We start from the raw sequence: 27,310 nt of genomic DNA on the forward strand, positions 1-27,310 counted from the left end.
TAAGCACAGCACTTTGCCTACTGGAAATACTATAGTTATTAAGCAGCAAAAAACGGCTCAAACACAGGGCCAGAATTCACGTTAGGAAAAAAATCAACCAATTGATCATCTGTGCATAACACACACATCAAGGATAAGACCAGAAGTCTTTGGAGACCATGATGAAAGGGGTGGTACAGTGGAAAGAACATGAGGCTTGGACCCCAGAGACCTGTGTGACAGTTTAAATCCTATTAGCAGGCTATATGACCTTGGACATGTCACATAATGCATGTCTCTGCATTTCTCTTTCCTCATCTTTTAGACACATCTGTAAGATAATGGGTCTCTAATATTCTTTGGGATGGCTCTACTTGTATGTCTTTAACTTTGAGTGGTAAGCGATTTGTGGGGAGGTACTTTTAGCTGGAGGCGATGGTTCCACCCTCTCCTAGGTTTGCCATATTCTACAGGCAGGAAGAAAGCAGCACAGAACTTTGCTTGGAACCACTGAGGCAGCCTCTGAGGTCTAGAATGTTGGACCCATCATTTAGGGAGCCTTTGTCAGCTGTCCCTCTATGGGCAAATGATCAGTGGTTTTCCTCTGACCTATCTGCCCTTCTCACAATACACCAAATGTCTTCAGGATGAGTCAACTATTAGAAATAGCCACTAGCAAAACATGAGACTAGACAGAGTGGTGATGTTGGAAAAGGCATCTTTGACGGGGAAAGGACAAATATATTGGAATGCAGTAGGGTTTTCTATCCTTATGCATAATCAAAGCTTCAGCTTTGCTATCAACTGTTCAGGAAATCACAAAAAAGAATTAATATTCATGTGTGTAACCAATTTCCACAACATTAAACTAACTTGTTCTTAACTTTGAGATAAAACACATTTGTCTCTGCATTTCTTAGTGCTCAATTTATACCTCCTTTCAAAGGACAGAATTATTATTAGGAAAGAAAAATTTAAGAATAAAAACTTCAGAATATAAATCCCACTATCTGACTGGGAAGCAAGAATCCACAATAGTTTCTTTTTATTCCTGTGAATTGCATGCTCTAACATAGGACTGTTGAGCAGAACTTGAAAATATGTACCCCCAGTAAACAGGTCAAATATATACTTTAAAAAATGATACTATTTTTTTCTTTGCTTCCTAGTCAATTTTTGGAGTACGCTTAAAAAAAAAAAAAAAAGAATAAATTGCAATTGGGGTTTTTGAAGTCACAAACAATAATCATTTTAAAAAAGGAATAATTCTAAGAGACAGCAGCTTCCCATTGCGGTATATAATTTAGGTGTGGAGACATCCAGGCACTAACTGACACTTTTCAAACTTAAGGATTCTGAAAAGACTGACAGAATGACAACCACTAGCTGAAGTATCTACAGCGTATTTAAGTGCAGATATGTTTAGTATAATGCAAAGTGGGAAAACAGACCACTCTGCCTTAACAGAAAAATGATTCATAGATAAAGAAAGAGAAAAACCTAACACGTGAATTATAACATCAGTTTTCTTTCCAGGTTATCTGGATTAGGTCTTAAACCTTAGCAGGCCACATGAGACTTAGAATATTGTCTATGTATTACCTCAAGAGATACCACGTAGGACTAGGAGGGCTCTAAAGGAAAAAATGATAGGAACAAAATATGACAACTTCTTTTCAGTTTGCTGGTAAGGTTTTCCTGTTGAATAATTAGGGGTGGGTATGGTGGGGAGGGAAGGAGGGATATGGATTCCCAGGGGTTCGCTTGCCATAACTTCTCTTCAGGGTTCTTTAGCACGTCTGTGCCTTTTTCGCACCTTTTCCTTATGATTTCCATAAGGCAGTCATTAAGATCCAAGGCATGTCTTTGGCTTCTCTTATACATCAAGTAAAAGCACAAATGCCCACAGGAGCAGGCAGGCAAGAGCAGAGGTGAACAAAGCAGAGGTTGCTGACCTGGAGGGTCCATGCTTCTCCCCTCCGGCAGATAAATGCCAGGAAGCAATGGAGCCAAGTGGTGCCAAAGCTAGTGATTTTTCAAAAGGATCTGGGCATTGTAGTGAAACAATATGATTTTAAAATGTTAGTTTCTTTTAAAGCATTCTAGGTTCACTCCAGAGGGCAGACAGCAGAAGCAAAAAGAACTACAATCCTGCAGCTTGTGGAATGAAAACCACATTCACCGAAAGACAGACAAAATGAAAAGGCAGAAGACTACGTACCAGATGAAGGAACAAGATAAACCACCAGAAAAACAACTAAATGAAGTGGAGATAGGCAACCTTCCAGAAAAACAATTCAGAATAATGATAGTGAAGATGATCCAGGAACTCAGAAAAAGAATGAAGGCAAAGATAGAGAAGATGCAAGAAATGTTTAACAAAGACCTAGAAGAATTAAAGAACAAACAAACAGAGATGAACAATACAATAACTGAAGTGAAAAATACACTAGAAGGAATCAATAGCAGAATAACTGAGGCAGAAGAATGGATAAGTGACCTGGAAGACAGATGGTGGAAATCACTGCCTCAGAACAGAAGAAAGAAAAAAGAATGAAAACAAATGAAGACAGCCTAAGCGCCCTCTGGAACAACATTAAATGCACCAACAGTCAAATTATAGGGGTCCAAAAAGGAGAAGAGAGAGAGAAAGGAACTGAGAAAATACAGGAAGAGATTATAGTTGAAAACTTCCCTGACAAGGGAAAGGAAGTAGCCACCCAAGTCCAGGAATTGAAGACAGTCCCAGGCAGGATAAACCCAAGGAGAAACACACAAAGACACATAGTAATCAAACTGACAAAAATTAAAGACAAAGAAAAATTATTAAAAGCAACAAGGGAAAAATGACAAATAACATACAAGGGAACTCCCATAAGGTTACAGCTGATTTCTCAGCAGAAACTCTACAAGCCAGAAGGGAGTGGAATGATATATTTAAAGTGATAAAAGGGAAGAACCTACAACCAAGATTACTCTACCTGGCAAGGATCTCATTCAGATTCAACAGAGAAATCAAAAGCCTTAGAGACAAGCAAAAGCTAAGAGAATTCAGCACCACCAAACCAGCTCTACAACAAATGCTAAAGGAACTTCTCTAAGTGGGAAACACAAAAGAAGAAAAGGACCTACAAAAACAAACCCAAAACAATTAAGAAAATGGTAATATGAATATACATATCAATAATTACTTTAAATGTAAATGGATTAAATGCTCCAACCAAAAGACACAGGCTTGCTGAATGGATACAAAAACAAGACCCACATATATGCTGTCTACAAGAGACCCACTTCAGACCTAGGGACACATACAGACTGAAAGTGAGGGGATGGAGGAAGGTATTCCATGCAAATAGAAATCAAAAGATAGCTGGAGTAGCAATACTCATATCAGATAAAATAGACTGTAAAATAAACAATGTTACAAGAGACAAGGAAGGACACTACATAATGATCAAAGGATCAATCCAAGAAGAAGATATAACAATTATAAATATATATGCACCCAACATAGGAGCACCTCAATACATAAGGCAACTGCTAGCAACTATAAAACAAGAAATCGAGAGTAACACAGTAACAGTGGGGGACTTTAACACCTCACTTACACCAATGGGCAGATCATCCAAACAGAAAATTAATATGGAAACACAAGCTTTAAATGACACAATAGACCAGATAGATTTAATTGATATTTATAGGACATTCCATCCCAAAACAGCAGATTACACTTTCTTCTCAAGTGTGCACAGAACATTCTCCAGGATAGATCACATCTTGGGTCACAAATCAAGCCTTGGTAAATTTAGGAAAATTGAAATCATATCAAGCATCTTTTCTGACCAAAACACTATGAGATTAGAAATCAATTACAGGGAAAAAAACATACAAAACACAAACACATGGAGGCTAAACAATAAGTTATTAAATAACCAAGAGATCACTGAAGACATCAAAGAGGAAATTAAAAATACCTAGAGACAAATGACAATGAAAACACAACGATCCAAAACCTATAGGATGCAGCAAAAGCAGTTCTAAGAGGGAAGTTTATAGCTATACAAGCCTACCTCAAGAAACAAGAAAAATCTCAAATAAACAATCTAACCTTACACCTAAAGGAACTACAATAAGAAGTACAAACAAAACCCAAAGTTAGTAGAAGGAAAGAAATGATAAAGATCAGAGCAGAAATAAATGAAATAGAAACAAAACAATAGCAAAGACCAATAAAACTAAAAGCTGGTTGTTTGAGAAGATAAACAAAATTGATAAACCTTTAGCCAGACTCATCAAGAAAAAGAGGAAGAAGACTCAAATCAATAAAATTAGAAATGAAAAATGACAAGTTACAATGGACAATGCAGAAATAGAAAGCATCCTAAGAGACTACTACAAGCAACTCTATACCAATAAAATGGACAACCTGGAAGAAACGGACAAATTCTTAGAAAGGTATAACCTTCCAAGACTGAACCAGGAAGAAATAGAAAATATGAACAGACCAATCACAAGTAATGAAACTGAAACTGTGATAAAAAATCTTCCAACACACAAAAGTCCAGGACCAGATGGCTTCACAGGTGAAGTCTATCAAACATTTAGAGAAGAGCTAACACCCATCCTTCTCAAACTCTTCCAAAAACTGCAGAGTAAGGAACACTCCCAACCTCATTCTCAAGGCCACCATCACCCTGACACCAAAACCAGACAAAGATACTACAAAAAAAGAAAATTAGGGCTTCCCTGATGGCACAGTGGTTGAGAGTCTGCCTGCCGATACAGGGGACATGGGTTCGTGCCCCGATCTGGGAAGATCCCACATGCCGCAGAGTGGCTGGGCCTGTGAGCCATGGCCGTTGAGCCTGTGTGTCCGGAGCCTGTGCTCTGCAATGGGAGAGGCCACAACAGTGAGAGGCCCGCGTACCACAAAAAAAAAAAAAAAAGAAAATTACATACCAATATCACTGATGAATATACATGCAAAAATCCTCAACAAAATACTAGCAAACAGAATCCAACAATACATGAAAAGGATCATACACCATGATCAAGTGGGACTTATCCCAGGGATGCATGGATTCTCAGTATATGCAATCAATGTGATACACCATATTAACAAATTGAAGAATGAAAACCATATGATCGTCTAAATAGATACAGAAAAAGCTTCTGACAAAATTCAACACTGATTTATGATAAACACTCTCCAGAAAATGGGCATAGAGGGAACGTACCTCAATATACTAAAGGCCATATATGACAAACCCACAGCTAACATCATTCTCAATGGTGAAAAACTGAAAGCATTTCCTCTTAGATCAGGAACAAGACAAGGATGTCCACTCTCGCCACTATTATTCAACATAGTTTTGGAAGTCCTAGCCATGGCAATCAGAGAAGAAAAAGAAATAAAAGGAATACAAATTGGAAAAGAAGAAGTAAAATTGTCACTGTTCGCAGATGACATGATACTATGCATAGATAATCCTAAAGATGCCACAAGAAAACTACTAGAGCTAATCAATGAATTTGATAAAGTTGCAAGGTACAAAATTAATGCACAGAAATCTCTTGCATTCCTATACACTAACAATGAAAGATCAGAATGAGAGATTAAGGAAACAATCCAATTCACCATGGCAACAAAAAGAATAAAATACCTATAAATAAACCTACCTAAGGAGACAAAAGACCTGTCTGATGATGAAAGAAATCGAACATGACACAAATAGATGGAGAGATACACCATGTTCTTGGATTGGAAGAATCAATATTGTGAAAATGACTATACCTCCCAAAGCAATCTACAGATTCAACGCAATCCCTATCAAATTACCAGTGGCATTTTTTACAGAAGTAGAACAAAAAATCTTAAAATTTGTATGGAGACACAAAAGACCCCGAATAACCAAAGCAATCTTGAGGGAAAAAAACGGAGCTGGAAGAATCAGACTCCCTGACTTCAGATTATACTACAAAGCTACGGTAATCAAGACAATATGGTACTGGCACAAAAACAAATATAGATCAATGGAACAGGATAGAAAGCCCAGAGATAAACCCACACATCTATGGTCAACTAATATATGACAAAGGAGGCAAGGAAACAAAATGGAGAAACGACAGTCTCTTCAATAAGTGGTGCTGGGAAAACTGGACAGCTACATGTAAAAGAATGAAATCACAACATTCCCTAACACCATACACAAAAATAAACACAATATGGATTAAAGATGTAAATGTAAGACCAGGCACTATAAAACTCTTAGAGGAAAACACAGGAAGAACACTCTTTGACATAAATCACAGCAAGATCTTTTCTACCCACCTCCTAGAGTAATGGAAAAAAACCCAAAAAACATATGGGACCTAATGAAACTTAAAAGCTTTTGCACAGCAAAGGAAACCATAAACAGGACAAAAAGACAACCCTCAGAATGGGTGAAAATATTTGCAAATGAATCAATGGACAAAGAATTACTCTCCAAAATATATAAACAGGTCATGCAGCTCAATATTAAAAAAACAAACAACCCAATTAAAAAATGGGCAGAAGATCTAAATAGACATTTATCCAAAGAAGACATACAGATGGCCAAGAGGCACATGAAAAGCTGCTCAACATCACTAATTATTAGAGAAATGCAAATCAAAACTACAATAAGGTATTACCTCACACCAGTTAGAATGGGCATCATCAGAAAATCTACAAACAACAAATGCTGGAGAGGGTGTGGAGAAAAGGGAACCCTCTTGCACTGTTGGTGGGAATGTAAATTGATACAGCCAGTATGGAGGGTCCTTAAAAAACTAAAAATAGAATTACCATATGACCCAGCAATCCCACTACTGGGCATATTCCCAGAGAAAACCATAGTTCAAAAAGACACATGCACCCCAATGTTCACTGCAGCACTATTTACAATAGCCAGGTCATGGAAGCAACCTAAATGCCCATCGACAGATGAATGGATAAAGAAGAAGTGGTACATACATACAATGGAATATTACTCAGCCATAGAAAGCAACGAAACTGGGTCATTTGTAGAGACGTAGATGGACCTAAAGACTGTCATACGGAGTGAAGTAAGTCAGAAAGAGAAAAACAAATATCATATATTAATGCATATATGTGGAATCTAGAGAAATGGTACAGATGAACTGGTTTGCAAGGCAGAAATAGAGACACAGATGTTGAGAAAAAATGTATGGACACCAAGGGGGGAAAGAGGGCGGGGGGTGGTGGTGGATGAACTGGGAGATTGGGATTCACATATATATACACTAACATATGTAAACTAGACAACATAATAAATAAGTAAGTAAGTAAATAAATAAATAAATAAATTGTATAGCACTCTAGAAAAAAAAAAATTCTAGGTTCACAACATGCTTTTCTTTGGCTTGCATTCCTTTGGAAGAACACCCACGTGACTGTGACAAAGGCTGCCGGTGGGCCAGCTCAGTGGTATGTAGCTGGCGTGGTTTTCTGATGTTCAGCCCAGAGCCCACTTCCCAAGCCTTTTTAAAGACTTTGTGAATTCCCTGTAACAAATCCCTTTCTGCTTAAGATAGAGTGGCTTCTTGTTTTTGCAACTGAACCCGGATGGATAGCTAAATATGAGATATCAAATCGCAATTTGGAGATACAATGCCACAGAAGATTTATTTCAAACAATTCTCTTCAAAAAAAAAAGGGGGGGCAGAAATATCATAGATAACACTGATGCTTTTCCCATCTAAATATACATGTTAACCACTGTCAGCATAAATAAAAGTACCAAGAGTTATACCACAGCCCTGGAGCATGCAGAGGTAGCTTGCTCCCAAGCTGGCCAGAAAGGATTGGGAGTCAGAAGGAACTCTGATTCAGATTCTGAAGGAACCTTATGAATACCCAAGAGTTGAATACCTCTGGCCAAGAGACTGAATACTTAGTCAAAACCACTGCCACCAAAAACAAACAAACAAAACCCTTTTATTTTTGTGCTGAAAATTCTAGTAAATAATTTATTACATATCCAACTATCTGCCCTGATAATGAGAACAGTAGCAAATGGTAAGAAACCACCGCAGCTTCACATGAGAATTGTTTTTGACCTTGCAAAGCATTTCCTGCAACTTTCCAGCCATCTTTCGAGCTGCTATTTATATTTGAGAGCAAAACAACCGCCTTCAGCTGTACCGTACAGATAGGAAAAACTGTTGCTTGACAAATTTACATAACAAACTTGAACATTCAAGGTACACATTCGTTTTAGGTATAAGTCACGTTAAATTCTTCTAATTTGAGGAAGCCAACCAAATTACTTTTACAGTTCAGGGGAGTTGAATGATTTACAATGGAGCCTTATTTGTTGGTCCTACAGCAGAGCTATCCAAACAGAAGCCCAGCCAAGATTTGTGATTCACCTTGTCATTTGCTCCTTTTCTCTAGACCTAGATGGGCTGTCTCACCTGCTACCACCTAACCTGTATCTAGCCAAGAGAGAAGGGAACAGCAACAAAGAGAATTTCTAGAACCTCCAACTACCAAAACTTAACTTGCCAAAAGACCAAGCTAGAATTTATAAATATGCACACATTAAAAATGAATCTCCCATATTGAGTCCTCTTTCTGGAAGTGAACCAAGTTGCTAGGGTGGAGGGGGAAATGACTTACAGTATAAAAAACATTTCACCTGCACAAATTTGATCTTGATTCTTGAGAGCTGAATTATGACAAGAACCAGTTCAACATTTAACAGATAATTTTTGACAACGTATACATAGTTATCCCTGACCTGTAATTGAAGCTAGTTACGAAAGTACATATATAAACAGAAAAAATAGCTAATCCCACAACGTTGTGACCTCTTTGTAGAGGTACTTTCTATTACGAGAACCAATGTTTGAGAATATTTTGTTAAAAAAATAATAATAACAAATTAACTTTCTATCTAAGAAACTTCAGTACCCCTCCCCAATATTCAAATTCACTTTAAATGTTTGAGAGTCCCTGTATTAGTTTCCTATTGCTGCTGTGACAAATTGTCATAAGCTTAATGTCTTAAAATAAGACCAATTTATTATTTTATAGCTCTGGCAGTTAGGAGTCCTATATTCAAGAGGTTGGAAGAACTGTGTTCCTTTGTGGATGCTCTAAGGGAGAATCTGTTTCCTTGCCTGTTTTGGCATTTAGACTCTGCCTGCATTCCTTGACTCATGCCCCGCCCTCCACCTTCAAAGCCAACAGTGTAGCATCTTCAAATCTTTTCTCTCTCTGACCTCTGCTTCTGCCATCACATCTCCTTCTCTGACTCTAATCTTCCTGACTTCCTCTGACAAGGACCCTGTGATTACACTGGGCCTATCTGCATAATTCAGGATACTCCTCCCATCTCCAGACCTTTAACTCAGTCATAATGGCAAAGCCCCTTTTGTGACAGTCTCTTCAATAAGTGGTACTGGGAAAACTGGACAGCTACATGTAAAAGAATGAAATTAGAACACTCCCTAACACCATACACAAAAATAAACTCAAAATGGATTAAAGACCTAAGTGTAATGCCAGACACTATAAAACTATTAGAGGAAAACACAGGCAGAACACACTGTGACATAAATCACAGCAAGATCCTTTTTGACCCACTTCCTAGAGAAATGGAAATAAAAACAAAAATAAACAAATGGGACCTAATGAAACTTAAAAGCTTTTGCACAGCAAAGGAAACCATAAACAAGACAAAAAGACAACCCTCAGAATGGATGAAAATATTTGCCAATGAAGCAACTGACAAAGGATTAATCTCCAAAATTTATAAGCAACTCATGCAGCTCAATATCAAAAAAACAAACAACCCAATCCAAAAATGGGCAGAAGACCTAAATAGACATTTCTTCAAAGAAGATATACAGATTGCCAACAAACACATGAAAGGATGCTCAACATCACTAATCATTAGAGAAATGCAAATCAAAACTACAATGAGGTATCACCTCACACCAGTCAGAATGGCCATCATCAGAAAATCTATAAACAGTAAATGCTGGAGAGGGTGTGCAGAAAAGGGAACCCTCTTGCACTGTTGGTGGGAATGGAAATTGATACAACCACTATGGAGAACAGTATGGAGTTGCCTTAAAAAGCTAAAAACAGAACTACCATATGACCCAGCAATCCCACTACTGGGCATATACCCTGAGAAAACCATAATTCAAAAAGAGTCATGTACCACAATGTTCACTGCAGCTCCATTTACAATAGCCAGGACTTGGAAACAACCTAAGTGTCCATCGACAGTTGAATGGATAAAGAAGATGTGGCACATATATACAATGGAATATTACTCAGCCACAAAAAGAAACGCAACTGAGTTATTTGTAGTGAGGTGGATGGACCTAGAGTCTGTCCTACAGAGTGAAGTAAGTCAGAAAGAGAAAAACAAATACCGTATGCTAACACATATATATGGAATCTAAAAAAAAAAAAAAATATATGGTTCTGAAGAACCCAGGGGCAGGACAGGAATAAAGACGCAGATGTAGAGAATGGACTTGAGGACACGGGGAGGGGGAAGGGTAAGCTGGGACAAAGTGAGAGAGTGGCATGGACATATATACACTACCAAATGTAAAACAGATAGCTAGTGGGAAGCAGCCGCATAGCACAGGGAGATCAGCTCGGTGCTTTGTGACCACCTAGAGGGATGGGATAGGGAGCGTGGGAGGGAGGGAGGCATGAGAGGGAGGGGATATGGGGATATATGTATACGTACAGCTGATTCACTTTGATATGCAGCAGAAACTAACACAACATTGCAAAGCAATTATACTCCAATAAAGATGTTTAAAAAATTTTTTAAAAAAAAGCCCCTTTTGCTCTATAAGGTAACAGCGTCACAGATACCAGGGATTAGACTGTGCACGATCTGTGGGGGCTGTTATTCTATCTGTCAGTAGTTACTAAGGTCACTCATACGGAAAGAAAATATTCAGATACTTTGTAGCTATTTGTGTAAACATTAACCAGGAGCGCTTGCTTAAAAAATCCACTCATACGATTATTAAAATAAAAATGATGAAAGATTCATCTTCTTCCACAAAGTACATAGTTTCTACAGGACATAATGATTAACCGTACAGAAAAATCAGGAGGGTTTTCCCTGCTGTCACAGTAAATATCCAGCATTTTCTCTCTTTCTCTTACAGGGCAGGTGACGGTCCCATCCTGGTTGTTAGGGATGACTTGTTCTCATTCAGAGATACTGGCTAGCTGTGATGTTAGTGTGGTAATAGCCGACTGGTAGTTTGATTGCACTAAGTATTACCTGCTTGAATAAAGCGTGGTCCTGTCGTGTGGATAATGTTCATTGACGTACAAGGAAGAAGATGAAATTGTGGTCGCCAAGGAAGCAGCTTCAAACAGCGATGGAGTGCTAGGCACCAGGTCTGGTCTGTGTCGGGATCCCAATGCTGGGTGACAAAAAGCAAACAAACACTCATGAATCTCGGTAAGAAATGCTGCTTTAGTGTATATAATAATTTAAATGAGTCAAAGGCATTCATTCTACATACCAGGCTGCAAATTAAATTAGGAAATAACTGTGCTCTTCTGAACTACAGCAGAAATGTAAAACAGCTTCTTGCAAACAGGTAAAACAGAAAGGAAACTGCATTAATTTACAAAATGGCTTATGGAAATGCCATTATGAATGTTCTTTTAAAAACCTAATAAAGTGATTTACTGTTTCTCGAAAGATGACATAAAAAGCTCCTAGGAGCTTAAGGAGATAATTCGACAGAGATTAAAAGGATGATTGGCAAATGTATAAACAGAGAGTGAACTTGCTTTCCTCTCCCGAGGCTATGCCCATATCTGTGATTCTCAGTGCAGATCTAAGAACTCAGACTTGTTAACAGCCAAGAAACAAATGCTTCACAGACTAACAGCCAGCTATACCTTAACCCTGTTTGAGCCCACATACATCTTTGAAAATTATCCACAGCTCTTCTTGACATTATATTCTAACAGCAAGGCTGCCTTTTTAAAAATGAGAAAAACTCTTATTTTTCTTTAAAATGTAGGTACCTATGAAAATACTTATGCAAGAGCCCTCCCTCATCAGGAAAGTGGAACAGTCAAGGCTGAGCAGTGACTCTGCCTACTCTCTCTATGTGGATTTTTTTTTTTTTTTGAGGGTTGAATCTGGATTTTTTTTTTTTTTTTCTGGATCATTTTTAATCATCTTATCCTAAACTTTGGACAAATTCACATTCATTATTGGTCAGCTTGTCAGAGATAGTATTTTGTTTAAAGGTCCAGCCACACAGAACAGAGCTCCTTTAAAAAGAGACAAGCACGTTCCCAGAGACAGAACACTGTGGATGAATCCTGTCTTTAAAGTTCTATAGTTGGGCTCAAGCTGATTTATTTTTCACCAGTGGAGACATTATATAATTTTATGGAACTATAGCTGACCTATAACAATGTATTACTTTTACGGTATACAACTTAGTGATTAGACTTATGTATATATTGTGAACTGATCATCACAGTAAGTTGAATTAACGTCCTATCACCACAGTTACAGCATTTTTCTCTGGTGATGAGCATTTTTAAGATCTCCTCTCTTAGCAACTTTCAAATATGCCATACAGTATTATTAGCTCGTGTCACCACGCTGTACTGTGGATTCTTTTTAATCACTTCCCCAAACTAAACTAAAACAGATGATAATAAATACAATATAACCTTACAGTGTTTCTTGTATTCCTTTATAGGCACAATAGGCTCAAAATTATGTACTGTCAGGAAGTGAACGAATGGAAATTGATCCTAATAGGCACTATCATGTGAGTGTGAGGTTTGGATTTTGGACTTGGAGGGATATAGATGGAGAGGTGGGGCGAGGCATGGAGGGAGAAGGGGGCAAGCACAGAAGGCCTGGACTCTGGACTAGGAATCCAGACACACATTAAAATGTATGAGATGCTGCAGCTCTGCATCCGATTCAGATCAAAATAAAGAACTGCCATGATGAATAACAGATGATAATCATATGAAAACACAAGTGACAACATGCTCAACATGCAAAAATCAGAAAGGCTTCAATATGACAGTTGGCTAGCAATCTTCAATATACTTGATCCCCCCCCAAAATATATATACTTGATCCCACCTTCTCATTAAATACAGAGAAAAATATGAAAACTCTCAGTAACATAGAAAACTGAATCTGAAAAATAACCTCACATCAGATTCCAATCAATCACTACTAAATATAAGGCAGATAGAGCTAGACTGAGAACAACTAATGCAGACTCAGGTCTTGGGCATCCTCAGCCTGATTTCATAAACCAGAGGCTCGCTGAGGGACAGAATACAGAAAAACACTACCTGTCCAGTGACTCGGGCCCAGGTCAGACAGCACCCAGACACTGGGTAGCTGACCCTTAGGAACAGTTCTTTGAAGTAGAGAACTGTTCCCTTATGTGCCCATACTCTTCAGTTTTTTAAAATAACTAGTGTGGTGGGCAGAATCCTAGGATGACTCTCAATGACCTGCACCCTTGTATAATCTCCCTTTGAGTGTGGGTGGAAGCTGTGAGAAGGATGAGGTATTACTCCTGTGATTATTTTATCTTATGTGGCAAAAGGAATCTTGCAGATGTAATTAAGGCTACTAATCAGTTAACTGTGAGTTAGTCAAAGGGAATATTATTCAGGTGAGCCTGGCCTAGTCATGTGAGCCCTTTAAATTTGTGTCTAGAGGTCAGAGATGGTAATGGCAGAGATTCCAAGTGTAAGGGGGATTGACCTGCAAGAAATTCCCCGTCTGAAGATGGAGGGGGGCTGCATGGAAAGGAATGAGGATGCTCTCTAGGGGCTGAGCCTGGCCCACAGCTGTTAGACAGCAATGACATGGGACTTCAGCTCTACAACTGCAAGGAAGTGAATTCTGCCAACATCAGGATGAGCTTGGAGGAGGATTCTTCTCCAGAAACTCCAGATGAGAACTCAGCCAGCTGACACCTTGATCCCAGTTTTTGAGACCCTGAAAAGCTGTGTCAGAGAACGCAGGTAAGCCTTGCTAGTCTTCTGACTTATAGAACCGTGAGCTAATAAATGGAGGTTATAATAAGCTGCTAACTAACTTTCTGGTAATTTGTCACATGGCAAAAGGAAACTAATACAACCCAGACATACTGAGAATGATAGAAGACAAATGGTTAAAAACTGGAGGGAAATTTGGTAATAACTTGGTGCATTACGAAAGGGGAAGTCCCCAAGTATAGAGCATTACAGAAAGGCCGAACCTTGCAGCAAACCTTGTAGATGCAGAGAATTGTCAAGATAAACTCATTTAAAAATAGTACGTTAACAGTTTCAAAGAATATGTTCAATAGGTTTTTCTTCAACCTTCAGAGACTTTTTCTGGTGAAGTACCTTTAGATCTAAAGCAATGAGTCCAATAGTTCAGTTGAAGAAAGCATAATGTGTGCACTGCTTCTTATGTTTCCAGACTTTCTAGATGCTGTGTAGTGTATTTATTATACTTAACCCTAAGATTAACGACTGGACTCATGGCTTCAACTTTAGAAGCAATATATACATTTTTACTGAGGGATAGCTGATAGAAGTCATATTGAGCACACTATTTGAAAGTTCAACTATCACAGTTTAAAAATAAGTTTATCCTAGAAAATTAGGCAGTGTGGTAGGGAGATGCCAATGCAGGGAAGTTTAGGGAAAGAGGTGGACGCCTGTCAGAAACTGGAGCCATCACTCAGAGAGAGGAGCAAGGGCAATTCAGTAACTCCAGCTGAAATCACCAAATCTGCATAAAAGTTGGTTTATAAGCTGAGAAAGAAACCCAACATGACAGATATGGAAAAGTGCTGCAGAAGGGAAAAGGATGAACACACTGTTCTGAAGACTGAGGAAAAGAAAAATCCCAGAAGAGATCTAATCTTCTACAGGAAATAAAAGAAATTTTCGGGAGATGCTGGCATTCCCAAAAGAATATACTGATAATAAAATCTAAAATGTCACTTCCTCTTATAGGATTAGAAGAGAAAATCCAAATGATCAACTCGATAGAGGAAAATATTTGATAAAATGCAACACTCATTCCTGATAAAAACTTTAGAAACTAGGAATAAAAAGAAACTTTCTTGACTTGATTCTGGGCATCAAATACAGCAAAATTCTTTCTCAGCAGTGAAACACGAGAAGCATTCCCTTTAAAATCAGGACGAGGCAAGGCCGCCCACAATCACTACTTCTATTCGTCATTCTACCAGAAGTCCTAGTTAGCAAGTAAGAAAGAAAGAAAAAAAGATGTGAGATCTATGCAGTAGCAACAAACAGCCAGAAAAACCAAACCTTAAAAATATACTACCTGGGGAGAGACCTTCAAGATGGTGGAGGAGTAAAACATGGAGATCACCCTCCTCCCCACAAATACATCAGAAACACTTCTACATGTGGAACGACTCCTACAGAACACCTACTGAATGCTGGCAGAAGACCTCAGACCTCCCAAAAGGCAAGAAACTCCCCATGTACCTGGGTAGGGCTAAAGAAAAAAGGAAAAACACAGACAAAAGAATAGGGACGGGACCTGCACCAGTGGGAGGGAGCTGTGAAGAAGGAAAGGTTCCCGCACACTAGGAAGCCCCTTCGCGGGCGGAGACTGCGGGTGGCGGAGTGGGGGAGCTTCGGGGCCGTGGAGGAGAGCGCAGCAACAGGGGTGCGGAGGGTAAAGTGGAGAGATTCCCGCACAGAAGATGGGTGCCGACCAGCACTCACCAGCCCGGGAGGCTTGTCTGCTCACCCGCCGGGGTGGGCGGGGCTGGGAGCTGAGGATCGGGCTTCGGTCACAGCGCAGGGAGAGGACTGGGGTTGGCGGTGCGAACACAGCCTGCAGGGGGTTAGTGCGCCACGGCTAGCCGGGAGGGAGTCTGGGAAAAAGTCTGGACCTGCCGAAGAGGCAAGAGACCATTGTTTCGGGGTGCGCGAGAAGAGGGGATTCAGAGCACCACCTAAACGAGCTCCAGAGACGGGCGCGAGCCATAGCTATCAGCGTGGACCCCAGAGACAGGCATGACACGCTAAGGCTAATACTGGAGCCACCAAGAAGCCTGTGTGCATGCACAGGTCACTATCCACACCTCTCCTCCTGGGAGCCTGTGCAGCCCGCCACTGCCAGGGTCCCATGATCCAGGGACAACTTCCCTGGGAGAACGCACAGCAAGCCTCAGGCTGGTGCAATGTCATGCTGGCCTCTGCTGCCGCAGGCTCGCCCTGCATCTGTACCCCTCCCTCCCACGCCGCAGGCTCGCCCTGCATCTGTACCCCTCACGCCGACCGGAGTGAGCCGGAGCCCCCGAATCAGCTGCTCCTTTAACCCCGCCCTGTCTGAGTGAAGAACAGACGCCCTCAGGCAACCTACACGCAGAGGTGGGCCCAAATCCAAAGCTGAACCCCAGGAGTTGTGCGAAGAAGGAAGAGAAAGAGAAATTTCCCCAGCAGTTTCAGGAGCAGTGGATTAAACCTCCAAAATCAACTTGATGTACCCTGCAACACTGGAATACCTGAATAGACAATGAATCATCCCAAAATCAAGGCAGTGGACTTTGGGAGCAACTGTAGACTTGGGGTTTGCTTTCTGCAACTAATTTGTTTCTGGTTTTATGTTTATCTTAGTTTAGTATTTAGAGTTTATTATCACTGATAGTTTTTTTATTGATTTGGTTGCTCTCTTCCTTTTTCTTCTTAATATAGATATATATATATATTTCCTTTTTCTCTTTTTGTGTGTGGGTATGTGTATGCTTCTTTCTGTGATCTTGTCTGTATAGCTTTGCTTTTACCATTTGTCCTATGGTTCTGTCTTTTTTTTTTTTAAGTATACTTTTTAGCACTTGTTATCATTGGTGGATTTGTTTTCGGTTTGGTTGCTCCTTCTTTATTTATTTTCTTTTTTTATTACTGTTTAATTTTTAATAATTTTTAAATTTTTTATTTTAATAATTTTATTTTTTATTTTTTTATTTCTTTCTTTTCTTCTCCCTTTTCTTCTGAGCCGTGTGGCTGACAGGGTCTTGGTGCTCCAGCCGGATATCAGGCCTGTGCCTCTGAGGTGGGAGAGCCGAGTTCAGGACACTGGTCCACCAGTGACCTCCCTGCTGTACGTAGTATCAAGCAGCGAAAGCTCTCCCAGATATCTCCATCTCAATGCTAAGACCCAGCTCCACTCGTTGACCAGCAAGTTACAGTGATGGACACCCTATGCCAACCTAGCAAGACAGGAACACAACCCCACCCATTAGCAGAGAGGATGCCTAAAATCATAATAAGGTCACAGACACCCCAAAACACACCACTGGATGTGGTCCTGCCCACCAGAAAGACAAGATCCAGCCTCATCCACCAGAACACAAGGACTAGCCCCTCCACCAGGAAGCCTACACAACCCACTGAACCAACCTTAGTCACTGGGGACAGACACCAAAAACAACGGGAACTACGAACCTGCAGCCTGTGAAAAGGAGACCCCAAACGAAGTAAGTGAAGCAAAATGAGAAGACAGAGAAACACACAGCAGATGAAAGAGTAAGGTAAAAACTCACCAGACTAAACAAATGAAGAGGAAATAGGCAGTCTACCTGAAAAAGAATTCAGACTAATGACAGTAAAGATGATCCAAAATCTTGGAAATAGAATAAATACAAGAAATGTTTAACAAGGGTCTAGAAGAACTAAAGAGCAAACAAATAATGATGAACAACACAATAAATGAAATTAAAAATTCTCTGGAAGGGATCAATAGCAGAATAACTGAAGCAGAAGAACGGATAAATGACCTGGAAGATAAAATAGTGGAAATAAGTACTGAAGAGCAGAATAAAGAAAAAAGAATTGAGGACAGTCTCAGAGACCTCTGGGACAACATTAAACACACCAACATTCGAATTATAGGGGTCTCAGAAGAAGAAGAGAAAAAGAAAGGGACTGAGAAAATATTTGAAGAGATTATAGTTGAAAACTTCCCTAATATGGGAAAGGAAATACTTAAACAAGTCCAGGTAGCACAGAGAGTCCCATACAGGATAAATCCAAGAAGAAACATCCAAAGATACATATTAATCAAACTTTCAAAAATTAAATACAAAGAAAAAATATTAAAAGCAGCAAGGGAAAAACAACAAATAACATACAAAGGAATCCCCATAAGGTAACAGCTGATCTTTCAGCAGAAACTCTGCAAGACAGAAGGGAGTGGCAGGACATATTTAAAGTGATGAAAGGGAAAAACTAACAACCAAGATTACTCTACCCAGCAAGCATCTCATTCAGATTTGACAGAGAAATTAAAACCTTTACAGACAAGCAAAAGCTAAGAGAATTCAGCACCACCAAACCAGCTTTACCACAAATGCTACAGGAACTTCTCTAGGCAGGAAACCAAGAGAAGGAAAAGACCTACAATAACAAACACAAAACAATTCAGAAAATGGTAATAGGAACATACATATCAATAATTACCTTAAATGTAAATGGATTAAATGCTCCAACCAAGACATAGACTGGATGAATGGATACAAAAACAAGACCCGTACATATGAAAGAGACCCACTTCAGGCCTAGGGACACATTCAGACTGAAAGTGAAGGGACAGAAAAAGATATTCCATGCAAGTGGAAATCAAAAGAAGCTGGAGTAGCAATTCTCATATCAGACAATATAGACTTTAATATAAAGACTATTACAAGAGACAAAAAAGGCCACTACATCATGATCAAGGGATCAATCCAAGAAGAAGATATAACAATTGTAAATATTTATGCAGCCAACATAGGAGCACCTCAATATATAAGGCAAATGCTAACAGCCATAAAAGCAGAAATCAACAATAACACAATCATAGTAGGGGACTTTAACACTCCATTTTCACCAATGGACAGATCATCCCAAATGAAAATAAGGAAACACAAGCTTTAAATGACACATTAAACAAAATGGACTTAACTGATATTAATAGGACATTCCATCCAAAAACAAAAGAATGCACTTTCTTTTACTTTTTAACATCTTTATTGGAGTATAATTGCTTTACAATGGTGTGTTAGTTTCTGCTTTATAACAAAGTGAATCAGCTATACATATACATATATCCTCATATCTCCTCCCCCTTGAGTCTCCCTCCCACCCTCCCTATCCCACCCCTGTGCTCACAAAGCACTGAGCTGATCTCCCTGTGCTATGCAGCTGCTTCCCACTAGCTATCTATTTTACATTTGTTAGTATATATAAGTCCATGCCACTCTCTCACTTCGTCCCAGCTTACCCTTCCTCCTCCCCGTGTCCTCAAGTCCATTCTCTACACAGAATACACTTTCTTCTCAAGTGCTCACGGAACATTCTCCAGGATAGATCATATCTTGGGTCACAAATCAAGCCTTGGTAAATTTAAGAAAATTGAAATCGTATCAAGAATCTTTTCTGACCACAACACTATGAGACTAGATAGCAATCACAGGAAAAAAATGTGTAAAAAATACAAACACATGGATGCTAAACAGTATACTACTAAATAACCAAGAGATCACTGAAGAAATCAAAGAGGAAATCAAAAAATACCTAGAAACAAATGACAATGAAAACACAACGACCCAAAACCTATGGGATGCAGCAAAAGCAGTTCTAAGAGGGAAGTTTATAGCAATATAATCTTACCTCAGGAAACAAGAAACATCTCAAATAAACAACCTACCTTACACCTAAAGCAATTAGAGAAAGTAGAATAAAAAAACCCCAAAGTTAGCAGAAGGAAAGAAAGCATAATGATCAGATCAGAAAAAAATGAAAAGAAAAGAAGGAAACAATAGCAAAGATCAATAAAACTAAAAGCTGGTTCTTTGAGAAGATAAACAAAATTGATAAACCATTAGCCAGACTCATCAAGAAAAAAAGGGAGAAGACTCAAATCAACAAAATTAGAAATGAAAAAGGAGAAGTAACAACTGACACTGCAGAAATACAAAGATCAGGGGAGATTACTACAAGCAACTATATGCCAATAAAAAGGACAACCTGGATGAAATGGACAAATTCTTAGAAAGGCACAACCTTCCGAGACTGAACCAGGAAAAAATAGAAAATATAAACAGACCAATAACTGAAATTGACACTGTGATTAAAAATCTTCCAACAAACAAAAGCCCAGGACCAGATGGCTTCGCAGGCGAATTCTATCAAACATTTAGAGAAGAGCTAACAACTATCCTTCTCAAACTCTTCCAAAATATAGCAGAGGGAGGAACCCTCCCAAACTCATTCTACGAGGCCACCATCTGCCTGATACCAAAATCGGCAAAGATGTCACAAAGAAAGAAAACTACAGGCCAATATCACTGATGAACATAGATGCAAAAATCCTCAACAAAATGCTAGCAAACAGAATCTAACAGCAGATTAAAAGGATCATACACCATGATCAAGTGGGGTTTATCCCAGGAATGCAAGGATTCTTCATTATACGCAAATCAATCATGTGATAAACCATATTAACAAATTGAAGGAGAAATACCATATGATCAACTCAATAGATGCAGAGAAAGCTTTTGACAAAATTCAACACCCATTTATGATAAAAACCCTCCAGAAAGTAGGCACAGAGGGAACTTACCTCAACATAATAAAGGCCATATATGACAAACGCACAGCTAACATCGTTCTCAATGGTGAAAAACTGAATGGTGTAAAACTGAAATCATTTCCACTAAGATCAGGAACAAGACAAGGTTGTCCACTCTCACCACTACTATTCAACATAGTTTCGGAAGTTTTAGCAACAGCAATCAGAGACGAGAAAGAAATAAAAGGAATCCAAATCAGAAAAGAAGAAGTAAAGCTGTCACTGTTTGCAGATGACATGATGCTATACATAGAGAATCCTAAAGATGCCACCAGAAAACTACTAGAGCTAATCAATGGATTTGGTAAAGTAGCAGGATACAAAATTAATGCACAGAAATCTCTTGCATTCCTATACACTAATGATGAAAAATCTGAAGGAGAAACTAAGGAAACACTCCCATTTACCATAGCAATAAAAGGAATAAAATACCTAGGAATAAACCTACCTAAGGAGACCAAAGACCTGTATGCAGAAAAATATAGGACACTGATGAAAGAAATTAAAGATGATACAAACAGATGGAGAGGTATACCATGTTCTTGGATTGGAAGAATCAACATTGTGAAAATGACTATACTACCCAAAGCAATCTACAGATTCAACGTGATCCCTATCAAACTATCAATGGCATTTTTCATAGAACTAGAACAACAAATTTCACAATTTGTATGGAAACACAAAAGACCCCGAATAGCCAAAGCAATCTTGAGAAAGAAAAATGGAGCTGGAGGAATCAGGCTCTTGGACTTCCGACTATACTACAAAGCTACAGTGATCAAGACAGTATGGTACTGGCACAAAAACAGAAATATAGATCAAAGGAACAGGACAGAAAGCCCACAGATAAACCCACGCACATACGGTCACCTTATTTTCCATAAAGGTGGCAAGATTATACAATGGAGAAAAGACAGCTTCTTTAATAAGTGATGCTGGGAAAACTGGACAGGTACATGTAAAAGAATGAAATCAGAACACTCCCTAACACCATACACAAAAATAAACTCAAAATGGATTTGAAGACCTAAGTGTAAGGCCAGACACTATAAAACTCTTAGAGGAAAACACAGGCAGAACACTCTATGACATAAATCAAAGCAAGATCCTTTTTGACCCACCTCCTAGAGAAATGGAAATAAAAAAAAACCAAAAAAACAAATGGGACCTAATGAAACTTAAAAGCTCTTGCACAGCAAAGGAAACCATAAACAAGACAAAAAGACAACCCTCAGAATGGGAGAAAATATTTGCCAATGAAGCAACTGACAAAGGAGTAATCTCCAAAATTTACATGCAGCTCATGCAGCTCAATATCAAAAAAACAAACAACCCAATCCAAAAATGGGCAGAAGACCTAAATAGACATTTCTCCGAAGAAGATATACTGATTGCCAACAAACACATGAAAGAATGCTCAACATCACTAATCATTAAAGAAATGCAAATCAAAACTACAATGAAGTATCACCTCACACCAGTCAGAATGGCTATCATCAAAAAGTCTTCAAACAATAAATGCTGGAAAAGATGTGGAGAAAAGGGAACCCTCTTGCACTGTTGGTGGGAATGTAAATTGATACAGCCACTATGGAGAACAGTATGTAGGTTCCTTAAAAAACTAAAAATAGAACTACCATAGGACTCAGCAATCCCACTACTGGGCATATACCCTGAGGGAACCATAATTCAAAAAGAGTCATGTACCACAATGTTTATTGCAGCACTATTTACAATAGCCAGGACATGGAAGCAACCTAGGTGTCCATCAAAACATGAATGGATAAAGAAGATGTGGCACATATATACAATGGAATATTACTCAGCCATAAAAAGAAACAAAATTGTTATTTGTAGTGAGGTGGATGGACCTAGAGTCTGTCATAAAGAGTGAAGTAAGTCAGAAAGAGAAAAACAAACACCATATGCTAACACATATATATAGAATCTAAGAAAAAAAAAAAGGTTCTGAAGAACCTAGGGGCAGGACAGGAATAAAGACGCAGACATAGAGAATGGACTTGAGGACATGGGGAGGGGGAAGGGTAAGCTGGGACGAAGTGAGAGAGTGACATGGACATATATACACTACCAAATGTAAAATAGATAGCTAGTGGGAAGCAGCTGCATAGCACAGGGAGATTAGCTCGGTGCTTTGTGACCACCTAGAGGGGTGGGATAGGGAGGGTGGGAGGGATACGCAAGAGGGAGGAGATATGGTGATATATGTATATGTATAGCTGATTCACTTTGTTATAAAGCAGACACTAACACACCATTGTAAAGCAATTATACTCCAATAAAGATGTTAAAAGAAAAAAGGATGAGTGGAGTTTAAACCTAAACATTTCTGGGAAGGTGCCCTATTAAGCCATTCTTTAAATAATACTAATGCTGTATTGTATTCGTTTTGCAGAATGTTCTTTAATGCAAAAGTTTGATAGTGGTTGGATTGTCTCAGGATATGGTGCACCTGGATGAGGCAGCTTTGAATAGTCTCGAAAGGTGCCAACGTGGGAGGAGTTTTCCAGGGGTATTGGAAACAGATCCTGTTAAATGCAACACTTATTGATCACCTACTTTGTGCCATGTTCTATGCTGTATATTATCCATGTGAATTATCAAAATATCCCCATGAAGAATGTAGCACAATCAGCCCCAGTTACTGATGCGGAAAGTGAGGCTCAGATATTAAGGGTCCACAGCTAGTTCCATAGCTAGGACTGCTGGATCTTGGATTTGAAGCCAAATTTCAAGATCCTAAAACTGTGCCTGGCACATAGTAGGCACTCAATAAACGTATGTCAGATCATTCTAAGCCCAAGACTCCTTCCCCAGCACCAGAGAAAAAGAGGAGGATGGTGCTGAAGAGAAACTCTGCCAAAGGTCAACACTTGCGTGGGATTTTGGTGGCCTCCCCAAATCCCCAATTTAAGCAACACTGTTTGAGGCTATAGGAAGCTCAGCCTTAATCACTGCTTTGTCAGCTTCACGCATTATGGGTCCTTTGTGAAATAGAAATAGAGAACAGAGTTTCTCTCAGACACTCAAGTATCATTGAGATTCAGACATGCCCTTTTTTACTGAGCGCAGATTTAACTTCTGTAGTTCCCTGATGCAGGCAGAAATTGAGCCAGAGCAAACGGGAGGCTTTCTTTCCAAAGGTCTGCCCAAATGGTGATCGGCCATCAGAGCCTTTGAAACAGATTTCTGATGGGCGGTTGATGAAATTAATTGAGGGTAACCTGCAAAGTTGATGCTCTTGGGAATGACTCTTTGTTTGACCTTTTAGGTTGGTATTTGTCAGAAACCACAGCCACTCCATTAAATCATTTTTGTCATTTAAAAAAAAAAATATATATATATATACACACACATTACCTGAAAAGACAGAAAATATGTATCTATGTCTTTATGTCTATAACCATTTGAGAAATAAATCTAACAAAAGGTAGGAATATATGACTTGCCAGGAGAAAATTATAAAACTTTTATTAAACTCATTAAAGAGGACCTAAATAAATTGGTAATTCACTGTTACATTGTGTATGTATGTATATGTATATAATGTGTGTGTATGTTTGAAAAATATATATATACAAGCCCAGACCAAGGTCTACTACTAAAAACACCAAAACCTTCACATGTGTTACCTTCAGGTAGTGGAATTATAGATCTTTGTTTCTGAATATTTTAGTCTGTTTTAATTTTTTTTACCGTAAACCATATACAGTATCGTTTATGTGTTATAAAAATTTTACATTAACTGTGTCATACTGTAAACATCATTTTAAAAATTAGTTAAGAGACTTTGTTTCCTAGAGAAAGTACTTTCTCATTTTTCTACTGTGAGTTTACATTACTTATACAAGTAAAGTCACAAGAACTTTTATCTTTTCTTCTTTTTCTAAGTTCCATGTCTTTACCTTCTTCATCGAGGCTGCTATAACTTTGCCCTTCGGTCAGCAAATCACGCTTCTCATCCTTCCATTCCTGGCTAATTGAGGACACAATCTCCTGTGAGGTTGCCTTCAGGGCGGCAATGGAGTTGCACCGTTTTTTAGAAGGTGAGGCCTTCAAAGCTAGAAAAAGGAAAAGGAGAGACAATTATAGTTATTGTAAAACCACATGAATATATTTATTAAATTAAAATTTTACTCATGATTTATTAAGATTTTAGTCATTATTTCAGTAGGATGCAAGATGCTTTGTTTTATATACATGAGGAAAGGGAGATGATATTATGTTTTGGCAATTTTATTTGTCCAAAATGATTTGACTTAAATCAGAATAGCTTAGAATAAATTTGGATTGATATATCTCTCCAGATGTTGAAATATAGTCTTATTTGAGGTGAAATTCAAATGCTGCTGAAGAATTATATTTCCTCCTCCAAGCAATGTTTTTCTAGGGCTGGGAAGAGGTTGAGTGGGTCGATAAGCACAGATGGTAAAGTAAGGAGAATTCTCATGACCCCAGTTTTTTTAACTTGGGACTGGGAATTTCTAAACATGCCAATGTTTAATCTTATACTCATGTTACCCAATTTAACCAAGTTACTTCTGGTTGCTTTTTTCTTTCAGTGACTTTCCACTGAAATTTCCTGCCTTTGGGTCTTTTCTAGGTCATGTTTACTTCAGATGTATAATTCACTCCTGATTTTTGTCCAGACAGCATTGTATAACTTCTGAAATGTGTTGGGAACCTGAACCAAGGCAGGTGTACTTCACCATCAATCACGCTCACTGAAGGCTGGGACTTTACTTCTGATAGGTCAGTGGGAGCTGCTTCAGCTGCAGCCAGACCATCCCCATGTATATTTCCTCCATGCTGCACTCATGCTTCTTGCTCAACACTGTTGGAGAATTTTATTGGAGGGGAGAGGGAGAGGGAGGTTGAGACCTCTTTACGCTTTCCCCTGAACTTGGTGTTAGCAGTGTCTCTCTTCCTTTGGAGGTTTGCATATAGGGATAACCTGACAGCAGATGCATTACAGTGATTGTGTTCAGCCTTGGGAATCTCAGAGCTTAGATTACACTGCTCGTCAGGGGCATCCCATCAGCAGCTTGCAAAAACTTAATTGGAGAAGGACTCTGGGACACACAAATGAGGAAAGAATAGAGGGCAATCTCTCCACTTAAAGAGAAGAGAAGGTTTATGTGTCCCGTGAGCAGTCTTATAACCATAATAACATAATTGTAATCAATAACATTTTAGAAGCCTTGAGAATTTGGAAGCCAGCAGCCACATTCCTTATCTCAAACTATCCAGGTGGTCATCTGAGGGAGGTAGGCCCTTTTACAGGTCCAGAAACTGAGAGCAGAGAAACTGTGACCTGCTCAAGGTCACAGAGCTAGAAACCATGAAATCCCAGGTGTCTTTGAAGTTGCCTAACTGTGGTTCATTTCCTAGCTCTGTGGCATCCTATTTTCTGGTTAAAGTGAGGGAGGCATAAGATAAAACTAGAGTTTGTTTTTCTTTGAGGGGAGGAGACTCGGAATGTTTAAAAACGGATCAAATGGATTTTAGTGGCAAATAAGTGGACCAAATGTGTCATTTTTTAAATTCCTCATCTCATCAAAACAGTGGTCACACTTGCTTTACAGGTGTGAAGTAATTATCCATATGCTGGCTTTGGCTTTAATATTCTATCTGCTAGCTTTCATAAACTCCCAACTCTCACCTTTCAATCCAGTCCAGGTTTGAATCTGGTACTTGAACAACAAAGGTTTGAACTGTGTGGGCCCACTCATATATGGAGTTTTTTCAATACCAAATGCTATGGTCCCACATGATCTGGGGTTGGTTGAATCCCTGGATGCTGAGAAAGCACACGTGTGCAGGGCCGACTCTAAGTTACATGTGAACTTTCCATTGTGTCGGGCTTTGGCACTCCTAATGCTCCTGTGATGTTCAAGGGTCAACTGTGTTTTAAAATTTCTAAGTCAGAGGATCTCAAATGTGGTTCAGGGACTGCTAGGAATCCCTGAAATTCTCCTCGAAGGTCTGTGATGTTAAAATTATTTTCTTAACAATATTAAGAAGTTATTTCTCTTCCTCACTCCCACACTTTCCTGAGTTTTCTAGATGCTACATGAGCTGTGGTATCACCACAGAGACTGAATTCAGAAGCATACAAGAGACTCTGGATGTCTTCTATTAAGCCAGAATTAGGGATCTGAAAAAATATAAAATAATGCCACTTTTCCCAAGCAATTGTTTGTTTTGGAAAACATAATTATTTTTCATAATTACTTTGTTAGAAATTTTTTACTTTTTTGTTAATATTGACGTATGTTAACATGCAATTTTTTTTATTGTTACCTTGTAAGAATATTTAAAATTTTCCTCAATTTAAAATTCTAATAGGTTAAATATAGACAGCTATAATCCACATAAATAAAAGCTCTTTGGGGCCCTCAGTCATTTTTAAGAGTGTAAAGTGGCACTGAGACCAAAAGGTTTGAGAATTGCATAGTTCTTAGGTCAGTGCTAATTCTCTAAACTGAGAAACAACCAGGATCAGAAGAATGTTGGCAGCATCATGGAAGAGTGAATGAGGGGAAGATGCTCAGACCACTGTCTGTACTTGTTGTGGCTTATCATGGACCAAAGGCCAAGATCCCCCCAAGGAAATAGCTCTT

At 38.9% G+C, this 27,310-nt stretch overlaps 1 protein-coding gene across 5 annotated transcripts in view; it reads right to left on the reverse strand.

Moving 5' to 3' along the window:
* PIP5K1B (phosphatidylinositol-4-phosphate 5-kinase type 1 beta) overlaps positions 1-27,310 on the reverse strand; it is a 321,872-nt gene that overhangs the window by 65,833 nt on the left and 228,729 nt on the right. For all 5 annotated transcript variants that reach the window (XM_027105737.1, XM_027105735.1, XM_027105733.1 and 2 more), the window contains 2 exons: positions 24,593-24,748; positions 11,292-11,436 (listed from right to left, as the gene is read on the reverse strand). In XM_027105737.1, the coding sequence (XP_026961538.1) occupies positions 11,292-11,436; positions 24,593-24,748 (301 nt within the window). The remainder of the gene's footprint in view (positions 1-11,291; positions 11,437-24,592; positions 24,749-27,310) is intronic.

Source organism: Aethalodelphis obliquidens, unplaced genomic scaffold (genome assembly GCF_003676395.1).
Source record: "Aethalodelphis obliquidens isolate GAN/ISIS:26980383/991018 unplaced genomic scaffold, ASM367639v1 scaffold7, whole genome shotgun sequence".
Lineage (NCBI taxonomy): Eukaryota > Metazoa > Chordata > Mammalia > Artiodactyla > Delphinidae > Aethalodelphis > Aethalodelphis obliquidens.